This window comes from Hippoglossus hippoglossus, chromosome 24 (genome assembly GCF_009819705.1).
Source record: "Hippoglossus hippoglossus isolate fHipHip1 chromosome 24, fHipHip1.pri, whole genome shotgun sequence".
In the NCBI taxonomy this organism is placed as follows: domain Eukaryota; kingdom Metazoa; phylum Chordata; class Actinopteri; order Pleuronectiformes; family Pleuronectidae; genus Hippoglossus; species Hippoglossus hippoglossus.
This window is the reverse complement of record NC_047174.1, coordinates 1,335,001-1,354,027: the sequence shown is the minus strand read 5'-3', so window position 1 is coordinate 1,354,027 and position 19,027 is coordinate 1,335,001. Positions and strand designations below refer to the sequence as shown.

Sequence of the window (19,027 nt, the reverse complement as noted above, 5' to 3'; positions counted from 1 at the left end):
GTGTGTGAATTATTTATCTCCCCTTGAAATGCAAACGACAGCCGAGGCGAGGGAGTCTATGTAGGTCACTTCCTATCTTGCACGGCCATGGCGTTGGAGGAAGAAGATAGACGCACTCAATCACCGCCGACAGGAAGAGGAGGTAACGATGAAGATGAACTCTTCTTCTTCACTGGTTTACTTGATAATTTTGTGTTCATAACGTCACTAACTTTTGTTTCAAGTGTTTTCAACTAAACCAAATAATGACTGAAGTGATTTAAAAGTTAAGAGTTACAGCTTGAGAGATGAATAAATCATGTGCCACCTGGTGGCAGGGAGGTTTAAGTGCCAGCCATGAACTGTGACCTCCACTGTGACCTCCACACTGATACACTGTAGTTTTATAACTAATCACTGTTGCTACGGTTACGCCTGGCATCCACACTACTAGTTTCCCATTTCACTTTAGAAACTCTGGAAATGCTGAAACAGAAACATACCCCAGCTTCTGATTGGTCCTCGTGGCTCTCCACCATCGCTGAAACTAGACGCTGAGTCAGCAGTCCATGGTTTTCATAAGTAATCTATTTTTTTAAATAGTTCAGTTATGACTGAAAGGGTCAAAGAAAATAAGTCTCATAAATATGTTGATACTATATTTTTTAAATGATTGGATTTAAAATTTTCCAACAACCAACCAAAAACAAGCTGTGAGATTTTTAACAACTTTGACCTTGAAATGTTCGTTATTCAATATAAAAACATTTTTGAACATTAATGTGTCTGTGAGCAGCGGCTAACACAACTTCTCAAATTGGAGAAATTAAGTTTTGGTATTTTTTCTGAAAAGAAAAAGTCTGACCGAGCAAACCAAGTGTTTCTAAAAGTTCACAGACAAACTGTTGTTTCTCAGGACGATGATCAAGGACATGAGACTAAACACATCAGGCTTTAAACTTTATACAAGTGATGCTGTTTCTGATTAAATTCAGATTAGACAAGAAAAACATCTTCCTAGAGAAGTCTGAAAGTATCTCTGCTGCCATTATTATTCCACTTTTGAGTATTGATATGTCAGTAGATTCAGGATAGATATAAAATGCTTAGATCACATGTGACATCGATCAAACTATAATTCACTAAATGAACATCAGCTGTTTGAAGAAGACTTGAAACTAGAGACTGAGACAAAAACTCCTTAATGTTTACTGATGTTATAAAGTGAGAGAGTCACTTTCTATAGAACAACTAGTGGAGTCGCCCCCTGCTGGTCACTACAGAGAACACAGTTTCCAGGCACTTCCTCATTGGCTTCACTTTTCAGATCCGGAGTTCAGGTGATTTTTAGAAACAGTCTCTGTATCAAACTGAACATTTGTTCTTTGCAATAGAAAAATCCATATATATTTATATATATTCAAATATATTAAGAAGAAACTATTTAATAAAGCGAAGGTTTCTGTCTTTTTTCATGATTGTACACTGATTGTTTTAATAATCTATATTGGTGATTCTCACTAGTGACGTTCAACTACACATAGAAGTACAGATTATTAAAACATACAGTAATAATAAAAATAATAAAAACCTGTGACCTCTCCCTCTTTCTCTCCGATGGAAGTGGGAGAGTTTTCATCTCTGTAGTCGGGTGGTGAGGGGTGGGGGGGGGCATCTGTTGTCTCCGTGGAAACAGGCAGCCATTTTGGATTCTCACAGGGAAGCTGATGGCGTAAATGCGGCTGCCATCAATCAAGCTGTGGTTCCCTGTGGTGACGGGGCAACTGATCCGAGCCAGACACACACACACACACACACACACACACACACACACACACACACACACACACACACACACACACACACACACACACACACACACACACACACACACAAACACACACACACACACGCGCAGGAGGCAGCTGCTCTGAAGCAACAAACAGCAGACATATCGTTAGAGAACACAGTGGAGCATCTAGTAGCTAAAGAAACTGGTGGAGACCAAAACTAGAGTCAACGGTGGACTGTCAGTCATCAGGGGCCACGGAGGAGACTCCAGTGGGACAATATTGTTGCTCTGGATGTGAAAGTGTAAGTTGTTAGTTAGTCAGAGCTTTGTGTTGGAGCACAAATCAGATTACATCACCTGAACAATGAGACATGTAATGATCTGTGATTGTTCGCAAGCCTTAAATTACACCTTAAATATGACGAATAGACCCCATCCCCCGATCTTTCCTCTAACGCCACCATCAGGGCAAAGCTTCCACCTGTGACTTAGCGTGTGATTTATTAGAGAGTGACCCCGTGACCTTTCCTCTGCGGCCCCTCGCAGGACAGACACGTTCAGTGTCTAAGAATAGCTATCTGTCAGTATATCTACAGTCCTGTGTATTTTGGGAGCGAGCAGCGTCTCTGCAGGGTTTTGGCTTTGAAAAGATTTTTTGGGGCTGATTTTTGCATAAAGAATGAGGAGAAGATTTGGAGCTGAATTAAGAAACATTAAGCCGGAGAGAGCAGCTGAGTCTGCAGGAGGCTGATTAACATTTAATACAAGTGAGAGACGGAGACAGAGAGACGGAGACAGACAGACAGTCCATGTTACTGAAGGAATTCATACGAGCTTTCCCTCTTCTTTACCGTTGCTGAACAAATGACTGGATTCTTTATTAAAAGTTAATCATTTTTAAGTTTTGAACATCGACTCCAGGTTCAGAAAGTGAAGCCAATGCTTACAAGCGAAAACCTGTGTTCTCTCTCTGACCAGCAGGGGGCGACTCCACTGGTAGTTTCTATAGAAGTCTATAGAAAGGACTCTATTCTCACTTTATAACGTCAGTAAACATTCAGGAGTTATGTCTCAGTCTCTAGTTTCAAGTCTTCTTCAAACAGCTGATGTTCATTTAGTAATTTATGATCATTTAGAGCCAAACAGACCATAAATATCACTACTATACTTTATACGAGATATTTTATCTGCGACAGGAGGAAGTGGAAGCTCGTAGACCATCTTTATCTATAACGATTCCAACGTACATCCTGTTAGAAGTTCTGTGCTGTGACGTCTGTATCAGGGGATGTTATCGAGGAAAGAAAGAAGAACTGAGGTTTATTTGACTCACTCAAAAGTTAATCCGGCCCAAAGTGATGACAAATAAAAATAAATAGTCTTGTAAAGGTCACGAGCTACGAGACACAATCTCCTCAAGATCCTTTTTGCCTTTGAAAGACTGAAAACTGGAACTTCATGGCAATTTAGAGAGTTTGGTTTGTTTCTTAGTCAATTATAAAATAATAATAAATAATAGGACTGATAATTTGTCTGATGAGTGTGAGCAGAATCAGAGGAGGACGCTGCGTCTCCCCTTCAGAACATAATGTGAAACACTTGAAACCTGAGTAAAGAAATGAGCCAGAAACCAGATAATGAATGCAGAAATCTGCTCAGTGGCCCGAGGCAGACCCAGAGGTCTTCACTTCACCTCCCTGTGATCAGGTGATGGAGCGGCAGCAGAGTCCTCGTCGTGTTAGTGGTGGTGCTCTGTCAAATTAAGACCACGTTTCCCATCAGCCCTCCCTGATGAGGATGGAAACCAGCAGAAGAATCGGACCTGGTCCTGTTTGTTTTGCTTTGATTCTTTGTCCACTTGATGTGTGTACTGTGATTTATCCGAGCGCAGACTGGTTGGTGAGCTGCCTCCGTGTCAGTGTGGGGATGAAGATGTGTTCTGTGTTTGGGATTCAGGCAGGCTGCTGCCGCTGCTGCTGCCTCGCTGGATGTCAGCCTGCTGCAGACCTGAGCAGCATTTTAACAGCCAGCAGGCAGCTCCCAGCGTCCCAGCGTCCCAGTTCCACCACCGACACAACTCGGAGCCGGAGAGGAACAAAGTGCGGTTACTTCAACACTGCACGGAAATACAGTGTTGAGCTTTTGTACTTAATATTCCCTTTCACCACAGTCTGAGGCAGAAATATTTCTTATCAATATCGTATTTATTTATCTGGCAGCTATTTGCAGATTACGATTTAAAATACTTAACACGTCAGTTTTCCAGGTGTTTTGCATTTTTAACCAGTGGTTCGTGATGAGCAGGAGTGCGACAGTGTTGTGTCTCGATAAAAAAAAAAAAAAACATGGTTACCATGGCAACAATGCAGTTTGCAGTGTAAAATAAATGGATGGATCTGGATTTTCTTGAGAAACGTTCAACCAAATAACTTTACGGTGAATACTGTGCCTCCCTCGGGTCCTGAGCAGAACAACCACGAGTTTGAAGTCGATGGAACGAGCGGGTGTCGAGAAAGAATCGGAAAAAGAGACAGATGTGCTGACAGAGACTGAAATATCTATATCCAAAAATATCATATTGCAACTAATTACTAGAAATAAATCTGGTTATAATTATATTTCCTATGAATCGTATTTGCTGTCGCAGCAACTTCATTTCCAGGAGATAAGGTTCATAATAAAATATAAATGCATCCAGAAGTAATGATATATAAAATATAATATGTTTGATAATATAATACTCTGAAAGAGGAAAGTTCATCAGGACGATTACTGTTATTATTGATTAAACCTGGTGATTATTTAATTATTTAATTAGTTTTTAGTTTGTCTATAAATTCCTCCTGAAATTAAGAAATTGAACAGCATCACTGTCAAAAGTTTTTCAGAGAAACTTATCTGGTCAAACGTTCTGTGATTTACTTTATATGTGTTTCATTATTTAGTTTCAGGTTCTGATTTTTCTGACCCTCTGTTGTTTTCTTTTTAAACAATAGAAATCACAACATATTTAAATCCTTAACTACCACGATGTGTATTTCACTCGACAGTCAGCAGACACAGTTCTGGGACACGTTTTCTGTTCCTGGAATCGCTTTCTATTCATTCCACTGTTTCCTTCTGTCTTTCTCCATCACTCATCTTGCTTCCATTCCCTCGACCACCTTCCTTTTCTCTTCTTCCCTCAGTTCCTCCCTCTCCTCCCTCTCCTCCCTCTCCTCCTCTCCTCCTCCCTGCTCTCTCTGTTCCAGTCTCTTTTTTTTTTGGCTTTCCCGTTTCCTCAAATGTCCTCGGATTCGCTCCCCGGCTCCTCTTTCCTCTCGCTCCTCTTCCTCTCTCATCTTTTTTCCCATCATGTCTGTCCTCTCTTCCCCCCCCCCCCCCCCCCCCCCCCCCCCCCCCCCCCCCCCCCCCCCCCCCCCCCCCCCCCCCCCCCCCCCCCCCCCCCCCCCCCCCCCCCCCCCCCCCCCCCCCCCCCCCCCCCCCCCCCCCCCCCCCCCCCCCCCTGCCTTCTGAAACATCAGCGCTCACAGCGGGCTGTCAAACCACCCGCCGCGTATATCCACAATTCACCTCCCCTCATAATGAGGACGCCGGGCAATCGTGGTGCCAAATTCAATTAAAAGAAGTTTATGAGTCGGTTTTGGTGAAGAGGTGAAAGCAGGACAGTTGTGTTTGATGCTGCATTCAGCTGAGTGTGTTTTTCCTTTGCTGAAAACCCCAGAGAACCTTCAGCAGTCACTGTTCCTCGCCTCATTATTTCCCAGAGGTATCAAGGGTTCAAGGTTATTGGTCCCCTACTCTGCCCACTGGCCAGAAGCCTTAACGGCCCAGCACCACGGCCGAGGCCCAGCCAACATTTGATTTGGCCGTCTCCGGGTCTGCTTCACCACCAACGTTTTGTCTGGTCCTGCGTCGGCCATTTCTAGTCGGCTCCTGAAGGCTTCCAGCCAACATCTGCTCCTGGATCGGCCAATGACAAGCTGTTCCTGAGTCAGCTGTCTCGGCCAACGTTCTGTCTGTTCCTGTTCTCGAGGCTGCTCTTGAGTTGGACGTCCCAGCCGACTTGTTCACAAAGCTATTGTCTCAGCCGACCAACCCACTGACACTGCTGATAACCAGCCTGCTTTACCGCCACAGAGAACCACCTTTATTCTCTGCCTCCTCCAGATCTCCAGAGGTCACCTGCCTTCATCTCTGCTTTTGCCAACGTCCACCGGAGCGACCCCGTCTGCCAGTTGGACCGTTTTTTGTCCGTCTGTCCCGACTCCTGGACGTCCTCTGGAGTGGCTTCTCCCGTCCGTGCTGCCACCAGCCAAGGTTCCCTGATCAGGGACTAGCTAGAAAAATATAGAATGTGACTGATGCTGCTTCACATGATGGAGACTGAATTAAATTCATCCAAAAGAAGTAATTACTGAATGATTCAAACTCATTAACAGAGTAACAAACTTCACCTCTGTTTCACAAACTCACACACATCCTGGAAACTGTCTCCTCCATTGCAGGCAAATTTCATGAATAGTCAATAAGTTCAATGTATTTCCATAATGAGTTTTACTTTCATGCCAATATTTGATTTTTTTTTTTTTATGTTTCTACATCAGAGTAGGCGTCATAATTTCCAAAAGCTGAAAATCTCATTTTGGAGTGGAACTTTGTAAATACACAGATGGCTTCAGGGTGCAGAGAACGCCAAACTTTCCACGAGGGCACAGATTGATTCGTACGTTTCTGTCCACGATGTAAATCAGCAGGGAGACGAGATAATGAAGCCGTGAAACATCGATCAGTGTGCATGACGAAGAGGCCTGAGTGAGGCCCGTGGTGCGTTCACTGACCTGAATGACCAACACACTCGGACTTAGAAACACCAGCAGAATTAAGTCTGTGCAGCAAACTTTATCCATCAAGGGCACGAAGAGGATTGTGTCCGCGTGCTTATTAATTCAGGCTCAGTTTGAACAGTTACGTGGTAAGTTTTGTTGTTTGATTAATTATCTGAACTCATCGTAATTGTTTAAAAGTTGACAGTAAAAGTCTGAGATCGTGTTCTAAAGATAAATCTCCTGTATTTTTTTTAAATAAGCAGAAAGTTGGCAGGTTCTTTATTCTCCCCGACCTCCAGTTACTTTCTAATTTCACCGATTAACACATCTTTAGCTCGGGGGGGGAACAAAACCGAGCAGTTGCTGTGGGGTTTGGTTTGCGGTGAAAAATAAGAGATGACAATCCTGATTCAACAGAACAGAGGGGTCTTTGAGCCATTACCCTCCTCTAGAAAAACAGAACCGTTACTGAAAATCGACAAAACCTCTAAGAAACACTGCTTTTCTTAATAAATCAAACGGTGTGTTGGTAGCGAAGGAGTTGGGGGAGCTGGTTTCAGAGCTGGATGTAGACAGCTGTCATGGAAACAGATGCCACTTTGTTCTTCTTGCCATCTTTGATTGCGACTCCTTCTGTGCCTCCACCATCGACGGCGTGCTGAGCCCAGCTTCTCCTTGATGGCGGATCAGAAAGGAAGAACCAGTAGACACCGCTTCGTGACTCGATGAGGAAATCATCTCACGATGAACGTTGGGAGAGGCGAGCAGGAAGTGTGCTCACGAGCTACGTGCTCAATGCCAGATGTGGGATAAAGAAAATGACTTTCCCAGTCCATGTATCAAGTGATGTTCTGATAGAACGTCTTCACGGTATATTGTTCTTCAGGAGGTTCTCCACTCACGGCAGGAGGTTCTAAAATGACCAAGGAACTCAGATGTCACCTCAGGTACTCGGACACCACAGCAACTGAGAAATTACAGAGTTGCACAATCTTAGCAACCTACATGTAATCTGATGATCTTTCGCATGATCTCAGCAGATGAGATGATTCCTGAGCGAAGCAAAGACGAACGTGTCCTTAAACATGACGACAGACACGTAAATCTGACCTCAGAGATTCCCAGACATCAAGACATGAATCTTTAAGGCTCAAAGAAGCTCGTCTACTCCAGATCCGACCTCAGAGACTCGGACAGAAGCTCGTTGACAGAGACATGACCTCCAAAACTCAAAACACGACCTTCACATTTAGCTCTGAGACTTGAACACAACACTCACGACTTCAGATGAGAACTGTGAAACTTGGCGAATTAACTTGTTGACTTGGAAACTCACGACATGACTTTTGTTAAACATGGACATGATCTCGATGACATGCTTTCATACGAGCTCTTGGCATCATTCATGGTTTAGACGGGACCTGAGCAACTTCGGGCTGAAATCAGTGACTTGGCTTCAGCGACTTGGAAACAGCCTCACTAACACGTGAGCTTTGCTTCTTTAGAAGACCTCTGGGTCATTATACATCTCCGGTCGTGACTTCAGTGACTTGGACATAAAGTTAGCTGTGATCTCAGGGACTCAGACGTTATCTTGTCAAACCCAATGATCGACCACAGCAGCTCTGACATGACATGACGTTACCATGACACTGATTCAATCTCTAACTTTGCAGGACGTGGACGTAAGTGACTACATCATTTCTGTAGCCGTGGTTTATTGTCTGTCAAGCTACTGAATGTCTGCATGAAGTTTTCTTCCTTCCCCATCATCACTGCGAGCACTTTAGCGAACAGCCCCCGCTCTGTGTCAGACGGTTTGAGGTGTCAGAGAGTTCTTCAACCCCAGCAGAACATTCTGGTTTATTTTAGACACTGTTGGTCTAAAAATTGACAAAACCTCTGAGTGAAATGTGAGCAGGATGTTTCTAATGTCTGGTTTGTTAAGTTTCTTTACAGTTTGCTCGGTCTTCCTCCCCTCCAGCAGGGCAGCGGCGGACTGATGCCAGAGCTCAGTCTGCTGAGGAGGCATGCGTGTGTGTGCGTGTGTGTGTTGAGGAAGAGTGCTAACGAGGCGCAGCCAGCGAGGAGGTGAAGCTGCCGAGGGGCGACCTTTGACCTCCTAGAGGCGTTCTCTCTCAGACTGGTCTGCCTCTGGCAGGGTCGTGGTGGCCCACGCTTGCCGCGAGGCAGCGGTCGAGGTCAGGGCGAGGGACCCCGAGCCTCCGTCCTGCCGTTTCCAACATCGACACCGACCAATTGACTGGCTGCAGGAGGACGAAGGAGGAGGAGGAGGAGGAAGAGGAGGAAGGGAGCAAGGGAGGAGGGTGAGTCTCTTAATTTCTCTCTGTTTCCATCAGCAGAAAGAAAGCTGGAGATGATTTGTTATGAACATGTTCAGTTGATCTGTCGAAGGGAAGGAGACGAGGAGCAGTGATGGAGGAAGTAATAACATGATGCTCGAAGTATCAATACAATAATTTAGAAATACTGTACTGCACTAAAAAGCCAACTTACTGAAAGTCTTTAGAGTAAGTGTTGGTGTTGTATTAAATATATATATATATATATATATATATATATATATATATATATATATATATATATATATATATATACACATATATTATAGGGTTTTAATTTCTGATATATTCATGTATAAATGGCCTTTTAGTGTTGTAACTGGTTAAGTTGTTCGGAATTAAATTGTGAGAATCTCATAAACATATTTCTTTATAACTACACTAAAATAAATATAACAGAAAATAACCTAATTTTAAAGCAGTTTGAGTTTCTGTACTTGATTCAAGTGGGAATTATTTGCATTTGTTTTAGAAAATAACTGAAATATGGAATTTGTATTGAGGTAGAATATTAACACTTTCAGATTATTTCACATCTATTCAAAAATAAAAGTCTAAACTAGAACGGCACTCAGTCGAGCACAAACCTCCGCCGAGGGCGACGATCCTACTCGGCTTCTCGCTCTTGTAATCGAAAAATTTAAGGAAAAAGAGCAAAGTCTGATTATCTGCAGCAAATTGTATAAACTCGTCTAAACACCATAAATGTCAGATTGTCAGATAAACTGAGTGAAAAGTGAAATGTTTGTCTGTGAAATGAAGTGAAACAGTCGAAAGTAGAATAAAATACAAATTAAGTTCTGTCCGTTTGAAAAAGCAGCACAACATGAATTTGTAAAGACCTCATGAAAAAATATACAGAAAAATTCTGCGCGTACTTCTGTTAAGATCCAGGGATAGATATTTTGTGCAGATCAGCAAATTAAAATACTTCCTGTAATGAGTTAATAATTATTTACAACGCTGTAGCTCTGCCGCGCTTTTTACTAGAGTACGAATGATTTATCAGTTCCCAATAAAAACCAGCCGATATGAGCCTTTCACAAAAATTAGATTTTCGATGTTTAAGCTTTGTGGATGAGATATTTTACAGAACAAAGAATACATAAATGTGTATATAAATATGTATAGAATTAACGTTAAAAAGATTGAATGTTAATGTCGTGTGTGAATGGATTCTAAAAAGAACGGCCCTAATTTGAATAAGGCTAAACTGAACCTTAGTAAATGAAGCCTTGTAAATATATAATATCTCTATATGTCAACCATATATGCTGCCAAACAATCGATACTGATGAATGGAATCGTCTCCTGGTCAAACTGGAAGCTGATATCTCCCAGTTTCATTTTGCAACAGGATTTTAAAATCGGTCTATACAATTTAACTGTAATATTAGTAATTTAATGACATGTATGAAACAATGTGCAGCGAATGTGACTCAGTTTTCAGACTGTTAATAAAACCTGAATCCTTGTGTGGACTAATCATGTCATGGAGCCCCCCTGCTGGAGGAGAGACTGTACTACAAGAATCAATAAGAAAACCAACAAATGTTTTTCTTCTTCTTCTTCTTCCTGAATCAGTTTCTCTCATCTCATCTCATTTCCCTTTTCTGATTATTCTTATTTATTTCTCACCTCTGTCAAAGCTGGTTGGCTCATCATCCAAACTCATTTACTCTCCTTCCTCTGTCTTCACCTCCTTCCTTCCTGTCTTCACCTCCTTCACTCTCCTTCCTTCCTTCCTGTCTTCACCTCCTTCACTCTCCTTCCTGTCTTCACCTCCTTCCTCTGTCTTTACCTCCTTCACTCTCCTTCTTCCTGTCTTCACCTCCTTCACTCTCCTTCCTCTGTCTTTACCTCCTTCACTCTCCTTCCTGTCTTTACCTCCTTCACTCTCCTTCTTCCTTCCTCTGTCTTCACCTCCTTCACTCTCCTTCTTCATCTCCTCACAAAACAAATAAACGTAAAAAGAATCCCTGGAAGAAATCACCAACTGACTGACTTTGTTTACAGTGGAACTTTATTAAGAACAGAACATTCAACAGAGAAACAGACAAACACACACACTTCCCCTCCTCTGAGTTTTTGGGTTCATCACAGCTGCTGCGAGGGGAAAACAAAAAATGTCCAAACCCGATAAACCAGACGCACGTGATCCGACTCCCTTTAATCCAAACCGCCAGTGTCGTCGACGTCTTGCTGCTCCAGAGGCTTCAGGGCTCCTTCTCGAGAGAGTCTGTCGGCCTCCTCGTTGCCTCTGTAGCCGGAGTGACCTGGAATATGCAGCTGGTGGACGAGGAGGAAGGAGAGGAGGACGGAGAGGAGGACGGAGAGGAGGAAGGAGAGGAGGATGGAGAGGAGGAAGAGGAAATAATGCCTCCTTTTCATCAAAGTCAACAACGTCAGAGCAGAAATATTCACATTTAAGATTACAAACTAAAAACTAAAGTCACAAGAACAAATAAGGATCATGGAAGACATCAGCTTGGTTCTAATGGACGAGGAGGTCGTCTGTCTCCAGTCGTCTCTCTGAAGCAAGACTGAAGAACAACATCTCAAAGAACTCACCTCGTTACCATCCAGGTCTATTGATGGAGAACATTTATATAAAAACAGCTGCTCCTCCATCTAAGCTGTTTATTCATTTCTAACTGGTTCCACTGTGTGAACTGCTGTTTTATAACCCGAGGACCTTCTCCTTAATGGAATGGGCCTCTAGTGCCTCCGGTGGACAGTGGTCTTACTGTAGTAAGGTTGTTGTAAGGTAACAGACTGCAGAAGTATCGTGGGTTTTTTCAGTTTTAAAGTCAGACTGACTCTTCTGTGTGACCAGACTATTTAAATGAATAGATTCAGGCTGGTATTTACCCAGACCACCTCCAGGTCTGCGTTCAGCCGGTCCAGAACCACAAAGTCGTCTTTGTTGGTGATTTTTCCTCCAGATTTCAGCCTCCAGCCGTTCAGCTTCCAGTTCTTCACCCACTTGGTCACACCTGCAGGAGACACACCTGATGAAGTTAGATACACTGACGTCACAGGAGGCGACGGTTTGTGCTTCAGTCAGACTGATTGACTTGGTTCCTGCTGCTCATCCAGAAGTTTGTTGTTTTGCAAAAATCTGTGTTTTCCTGAATTTCTAAAATGAACAGAGCAACTAATAAAACAAGAAGTGTCCTTTATGGTCTGATGTGGTGAAATTAAAAAAATCTGAACATGACACATGAATCAGAATCAAGACGCAGCAGGTTCCATGTTCAGAAATCTCACCGTTGATTGTGAACTTGCTGTCGGTGTAAACAACCAACTTCTTGATGTTCTTCTCTTTAGCTTGTTGCAGTGCTTTGCAGGCGGCCTGGTTCACACACACACACACACACACATATTAGCAAAACTATGTTTAATTAAGCAATATCTATATGTCATGAGACTGCTGCCTTGTGTCTGAGTCTCAGCACTGAAGCACTGAAGCTCAGATGTGATGACGTGTTTACCCGTAACTCTGCCCGCTGGTTGGTTTGTCTCCCGTGAAGTCGCTCTGCAACGTTTCTGCAGGAGAGCGCCGACAAACACTTTGATTTATTGATTTCATTGTTATTATGAGTGTGTCTTTGATTCAGTGACAGTTCCTGTGTGTAAAGTGCGTGTGTCCTCACAGTGGGTGGTCGGGACCCCAGTAGACTCCGATGCCGGCTCGGGCCGTGACCTTTCCGTTTGACGTGCAGCCGCCGTCAGTGTAAACGACCACAGCGTCCCCTGGAGGGAGGGAGTTCAAGCTTTCTAACTAAATCAGTTCACAGATTATCCACCTACTGTTTTTATTCCATATACATTTCCTTACATTTAGGTATTTTAGGTATTATTGTGATCATTCTTTCCCCCGTAGTGGAACTAATAAAGGATTATCTTATCTTATAGGATAAACAAAGACCTCCACATTTAAAATGAGCACATTTATTTTCCACAGACAGCTTGAACATCTCACCCATGTACGTGAATCCATCTGGGTTTTGTGAAGAGGAGCTTTCTGTCTCTTTGACTCGTTTGGGGGGGGGCACCGCCACCTCGTCTGAGTGACATCTCTTCTTCCCCAGAGGGATGTACTCCAGAGGCTCGGGGCCTCGTTTAGGCAGAAGGGAGAGAGCCGGCTCAAAGCTCTGAGCTGTTGAAAACCAAAAACACAAAGTTTATCCTCGTGTTTGACAAATGCTATTGTGTAGGTTATATTTAGTAATTAGCTGAAAGATGTATGTTAGTGTCTTCATGTGTGGGGGGGGGGGGGGGGGGGGGGAGCGGTGCCTTTAGATCCTCCTCAAGGACTGATGCTCTACATCCTCTAGAATAAGTCTAGAGTTCTCTGGGTGGTTCTGCAGGAGAAGGTCCAGACCCACGTACCGCTCTTCACCTCCGGAGGGGAGGTGAGCTCCACTCCCCGGACGAAGGCCCAGGCTTCTCTCTCTGCTGCGAACTTCTTGAAGGAGGCCGCTGGGAACTTCTCCACCTGACTCTTACATTCATCCCTGAATAAAGATGAAAGGAAACGAGATACATAATGATCAATTCTTCCATTAATCTGAAAATACATCATCTTTCTTTTATTCCCACTGTGTGCTTTAGAATTAAAGATACTTATTGAAATGAGCACTTGCTAACGTGTTGCCTCTTATGCCGAATTAAACCGTGGGCTGTTCTGATTTCAAAACCATATTCACTTCTTATTTCTTGTGTCGTTTTGTTTTGAAAAGACACAAATAGATTATAAACCACAGGGAATCTGACCGGAGTTCGGTTTGAGGTTTCTCACAGGAGATAAAACCCACGTAACCGGACCAGTGGGTTTTATTCCCGTACAAACACACGTTCAGACATTGGGTCGTGACCCGCCTCACCAGGACTTGTAGACTCCGGGTTTGAATCCCTTCCTCACTGCGTAGAAAAACGTGCCCTTCGCCATTTCGTCCGCGGCGCAGCAGACGCTCCTGCGTATTTCCCTGAAAAGACCAGTCAGTCTAAACATCACTGTCCGCGAGCCGCGTGGCCGCCATCGCGACGCTAACTCACTGATCAGGTTTCATCTGGATTCACCGGCCGCTGCGCGTTTTACTCACAAAGTCACAAAGATGTGCGTTAAAGTTCTGCAGCTGAATTAGCCACTTCCTGTTTGCTAGCCCGTTAGCACGCGCTGATACACACAAGTGACCAAAACGTCATTCCCAATCACCATGACAACACCGTGAATGATCCCACGTCATTAGAAACTCACAGTTGATGTTTTTGTTTGAAACCTGAAAAGTGACGCGACAAAGAAAAGAGGAATAAATTGTGTTCGCAGCTGTTAGCATGAGTTAGCTAGCACTCGAACTCTCGCGATGTTATAGTTATACTTATACTTCTTCTTCTTCTTCTTCTTAATATCTGTGGTTTTTACGGCAGCTTGTATCCACCGTTGTGTTTCACTACTGCCCCCTGCAGGCGGTGTTAATGCTGCGTTCACTGCGTCCTTGTAAATGTTCACACAGACAAACAGTAAAAATTCTACTGAATCAGATAAAGATGCAAATTAAAGACACATGAAAATATAATAATGTAAATAAAGGAAATAAAATGTTCTGCGTTTAACATCAAAAACAGTTAAAACTCTTTCTACCTTGATTTTATTTTAATTTAACTATTGTCCAACACCTTCCATTGACCCTGTGTTAACTGCATATGACAAATGCAACTTGAAACTTAAAAACCAACACTTTAAAAGGTATACGCCCAAAGATATCTAATTATTAAATAAACAACTATTATTTTAATATAATTAAATATATCGTGTGAGAATAAAAGAGAATGAAGGTAACATCCACTTTTTTTCCCCCTGCATCACGTGAACGCATCACTACCAGCGGGGCCTCGTCCAGATCTCGCGAGGTTTGCGTGTCCCTCTCGCATTGGATTTAACTCAGCTCTCGCGATGTCTCGGCCTCTTCCGTGGCCGTCGTTGACTGAGGTGAGTTGTGTCTTTTTCCGCTTGTCGCGATCATCGGCTCTGAAATGTACGTTAATCAGCTCGCATCGTTCAACTCACGCATCGTACAGTGCGTTAAACTTGTGATGCGTTAGATTCTGTACTGTGCGGGAGCGGATGGTTGTTTTATATCGTACAAATGGAGCCGCCGCGGACACAGGCTTTCTGTTAGCAGTTAGCCGTTAGCCGCTAGCAGGCCGTGCATGTGTTCACACAGGGGGAGGCTGGCTTCACTCAGGTCCGCACACGAGTCCCTTTTTAATGGAAGTTAAGATAATTGTGTGTTTTAACTTTTCAAAGCAGCAGCTGAGTTCCACGTGAACGTGACAGCTAAGCTGAGCTCGAACAGCTGAGTGTCGCCACATTGTGAGCTAGCTTAGCCAAGTTAAAGACATGGGGAAGCTAACAGATACTGTCTTTATATATCTGTGTCACGCGCTCTTTATCAATCTGCTCATTATCACATTGATATGAGCGGAACCGGAGTTAGCATCGGAGCGTGTTAGCTGTAGCTTCGCGTGGTTCCTGCTGTAGTGGATCCTGTCTCGATCCAGAGGGAAACACACGAGATCCAGAGTAGAAGGACTGAATGAGTGAATCAGTTCAGTGAGATCCAGATCTACTACGAGCTGCCACTGTGAAGAAGTGATGTGTTAATGGAGATATGGACAATACAGATGTAAAGGGAGTGAATGACAGAAGTAACCGAGGCAGAGTATTGAAGCTATATTAATAACTGAGTAATTCACAACTTTGTATAGACTCTCAGAGCCTGTAAAAGTATAGTACAGCAGATGTGTATCTTAAAACAGTGCCAGAGTAAAACTGAAAATACAAGACTACAGATATAAGATGTCAGGCTGCATGTTTGTGTGAGAGACTCATTCATGTGTTTGTATTTCCCTCTGCAGAGACAAAGGCCATGTTCAGTACCAGCGCCAAAATAGTGAAGCCGAATGGCGAAAAGCCGGACGAGTTCGAGTCTGGGATCTCCCAGGTAAGAAGACAGAGCTCTCGGACCATGTACGTTTGACTTTAAAGCTGAATGAAGTGATGTGTTTGAGCGATGCTGTAAACGTTCTCCAGTTTAGACTGTGTCGTGAAGCAGACGTATTTCAGTCTGCTTCTGTTTGAGCTCATTTCCCTGCTAATAAAAGAATCTGGACCTGAAAAGACGCCGTGATGGACATGGCCGAAGCTCCGGCACAGTCATGTCCATCAGACGCCAAATCGTCACCTTTATTCCAGTGATTTGCTCTTATGCTCAACTGTAGAAATGCAGATGTTCCCGGCTGATTAATCCGTCTCCCTGCAGGCTCTGCTCGAGCTGGAGATGAACTCCGACCTGAAGGCTCAGCTGAGAGAGCTGAACATCACTGCAGCAAAGGTAAGAGCGTGACACTCGTCCTTTTCTACAGATGTTGTCTGGCTCACTACAGGCTGAACATCTGGAGTAGCACCAAACTGTTGAAATCGTAAATCCAATCCGACGTGGACATCCAGGACTTGCTTTCCTGGCTCTGTCCTGGTGGCGTATGGGAGCGCAGCTCTCTGAGCTAAGACGTACAGTCCCGTTCCACAATGTCGGAGACAAAGCTCTGTCCCCGGCTTCTGGCTGGTGAGGACGAGCGTCCTGCATATTCCTACATCTTCCCAGAGTCCTTCTGGGGCCGTTACTGGGGGGCTAAACCATGCAGTGCACACTAAGAGTTCATCAATACTGTGCATGTCATTATTCTGTGGTGCGTAGTTTTAAATGCTGTAATCCACCTGTCTCTCTAACTGGTCAGTCCTGGTGTTCCATTGGAACCAGTAGGGATTTGATCGTCTTTTTCTTCCCATGAAATTTAAGTTTGTGTTTCTTGTTTCCAGGAAATCGAGGTTGGTGGCAGCAGGAAAGCCATCATCATCTTTGTTCCCGTTCCCCAGCTTAAGTCCTTCCAGAAGATTCAGGTGCGTCTGGTGAGGGAGCTGGAGAAGAAGTTCAGCGGGAAGCACGTGGTCTTCATCGCACAGGTGAGGAGGAGGATGATGGTGACGCCCATCACATGTTTCAGGGGCTGGTATTGATACTGGTCTTGACCCATGGCTGAATATTGAAGGGTCGTAGGGTTACTAGAAGAAAATCTGTCTATAGTCTGACGTGGACATCCAGGACTTGCTTTCCTGGCTCTGTCCTGGTGGCGTATGGGAGCGCAGCTCTCTGAGCTAAGACGTACAGTCCCGTTCCACAATGTCGGAGACAAAGCTCTGTCCCCGGCTTCTGGCTGGTGAGGACGAGCGTCCTGCATATTCCTACATCTTCCCAGAGTCCTTCTGGGGCCGTTACTGGGGGGCTAAACCATGCAGTGCACACTATCGTCACATCTGGGTTGGACTGATCTGGCTGCTAAAAACTGGATGTTAGGTTTTTCCTAATGTTGGTGGTAATTTTAAAATCAATCCATGTGTTTTAATTTATACGATTCCAAGACTTTGACCATGTTTGAGGAATTGTCTCAATCTCATTAGAGTAACATGATCTTCAGATAATATCCAGAATACCAGTCTGACCCTGATGGCGTTTATTAACGTGTTAAACTGTCTCCTGTTGCAGTTAAAAAGTTTGTAAATCGTGATTAGAAACTAATGTGAGGGTGTTGTTGACTTTCAGAGGAGAATTCTGCCCAAACCCACCAGGAAAAGCCGCATCAAGAATAAGCAGAAGCGTCCCAGGAGGTGAGTGGAAGTTCTCAGTTAAACTTCACGTGGAGATATTCATGTTGTTGGAGCAGAGGAATAATAATGAAGATAGTTACTTTTCCATAATGGAGCTTTTATCTGTGGATCATTTCCTTTAAAGACTGGTCTTTAAAATATCAAGTTTTGAAAGTTACTTTCTTCTTCACCAAACACTTGATCTTTTCAAACATTTGTTCAGTTTGATGAATCGTCCAAAACTCAGATTCAGTTTTCATATCGGATAAAGAAAAGCAGCAAATCATCACATTTTAGAAGCTGGAACAAGAGCACATGTAGTTTCTCTGTATGTGAAACTAATAGTTTTATGTGAGGAGTAGTTATGTTTCGTCTAAATGTTCTTGTTTGAATCATTTTGCCCGACGTGGACATCCAGGACTTGCTTTCCTGGCTCTGTCCTGGTGGCGTATGGGAGCGCAGCTTTTGAGCTAAGACGTACAGTCCCGTTCCACAATGTCGGAGACAAAGCTCTGTCCCCGGCTTCTGGCTGGTGAGGACGAGCGTCCTGCATATTCCTACATCTTCCCAGAGTCCTTCTGGGGCCGTTACTGGGGGGCTAAACCATGCAGTGCACAAACGTTATGACAGATCCTGCTGTCCGTGTTGTCAATTCTGTTATAAGCAGAGCTCTTCAGTATTCAGACATCTTTGTTTTTGCTTTCTTCCTCCAGTCGTACTCTGACCTCGGTCCACGACGCCATCCTCGAGGACCTGGTGTTCCCCAGTGAGATCGTGGGAAAGAGGATCAGAGTCAAAATAGACAGCAGCAGACTCATCAAGGTCCATCTGGACAAGGCGCAGCAGAACAATGTCGAACACAAAGTAAGTGTGGACGACTGAACGTTCAGATAACATGACACACCAATCATAAACTGGTCTCTGTGGTTATATCCGACGTGGACATCCAGGACTTGCTTTCCTGGCTCTGTCCTGGTGGCGTATGGGAGCGCAGCTCTTGAGCTAAGACGTACAGTCCCGTTCCACAATGTCGGAGACAAAACTCTGTCCCCGGCTTCTGGCTGGTGAGGACGAGCGTCCTGTATATTCCTACATCTTCCCAGAGTCCTTCTGGGGCCGTTACTGGGGGGCTAAACCATGCAGTGCACAAACGTTACGATAGATCCAACTGTTCATGTTAGTTCTTCTGCAGAAGTGATGTTTAAATAAAGATTATTGTCCTTTTGTAACTGAACTGATCAGATATTTATCAGCTCAGTTAAACTCTTGGTTTATTCTGAAAATCCATCTGGTGATACTGAAGTTAACGTCTGTCCTCGTCCTTCAGGTGGAGACGTTCTCTGGAGTCTACAAG

General features: G+C 43.9%; 2 protein-coding genes and 4 non-coding genes across 10 annotated transcripts in view; 5 read left to right on the top strand and 1 right to left on the bottom strand.

Annotated features, from left to right (window-relative positions):
* Positions 1-10,968: 10,968 nt before the first annotated feature.
* Positions 10,969-14,352, bottom strand: rnaseh1 (ribonuclease H1). 5 transcript variants are annotated; one of them, XM_034580716.1, is made up of 9 exons: positions 14,072-14,351; positions 13,853-13,954; positions 13,359-13,483; positions 12,949-13,128; positions 12,620-12,719; positions 12,458-12,512; positions 12,234-12,318; positions 11,835-11,959; positions 10,969-11,252 (listed from the first exon to the last, which is right to left on the bottom strand). In XM_034580716.1, exons 2-9 carry the CDS (start codon positions 13,915-13,917, stop codon positions 11,133-11,135), a joined length of 855 nt encoding a protein of 284 aa, XP_034436607.1. In that variant the 5' UTR covers positions 13,918-13,954; positions 14,072-14,351; the 3' UTR covers positions 10,969-11,132. The 5 variants fall into 5 exon arrangements, with proteins under 5 accessions (XP_034436607.1, XP_034436609.1, XP_034436608.1 ...); XM_034580718.1 differs by having other exon boundaries at positions 12,949-13,125; XM_034580717.1 differs by having other exon boundaries at positions 14,080-14,351.
* Positions 14,353-14,891: 539 nt separating this feature from the next.
* rps7 (ribosomal protein S7) overlaps positions 14,892-19,027 on the top strand; it is a 4,219-nt gene continuing 83 nt past the window's right edge. The window contains exons 1-7 of the mRNA XM_034580722.1: positions 14,892-14,958; positions 15,888-15,973; positions 16,292-16,363; positions 16,849-16,992; positions 17,630-17,694; positions 18,387-18,537; positions 19,001-19,027. The exon at positions 19,001-19,027 is cut by the window's right edge and continues 83 nt beyond it. Of these exons, the coding sequence (XP_034436613.1) occupies positions 15,899-15,973; positions 16,292-16,363; positions 16,849-16,992; positions 17,630-17,694; positions 18,387-18,537; positions 19,001-19,027 (534 nt within the window). The 5' untranslated portion in view covers positions 14,892-14,958; positions 15,888-15,898. The remainder of the gene's footprint in view (positions 14,959-15,887; positions 15,974-16,291; positions 16,364-16,848; positions 16,993-17,629; positions 17,695-18,386; positions 18,538-19,000) is intronic.
* LOC117758932 lies at positions 16,463-16,682 on the top strand. The gene has a single exon (XR_004613390.1). It is a non-coding gene; the product is annotated as a small nucleolar RNA SNORA73 family (small nucleolar RNA).
* On the top strand, positions 17,115-17,334 carry LOC117758933. The gene has a single exon (XR_004613391.1). It is a non-coding gene; the product is annotated as a small nucleolar RNA SNORA73 family (small nucleolar RNA).
* On the top strand, positions 18,075-18,293 carry LOC117758934. Its single transcript, XR_004613392.1, has one exon. It is a non-coding gene; the product is annotated as a small nucleolar RNA SNORA73 family (small nucleolar RNA).
* On the top strand, positions 18,607-18,825 carry LOC117758923. The gene has a single exon (XR_004613382.1). It is a non-coding gene; the product is annotated as a small nucleolar RNA SNORA73 family (small nucleolar RNA).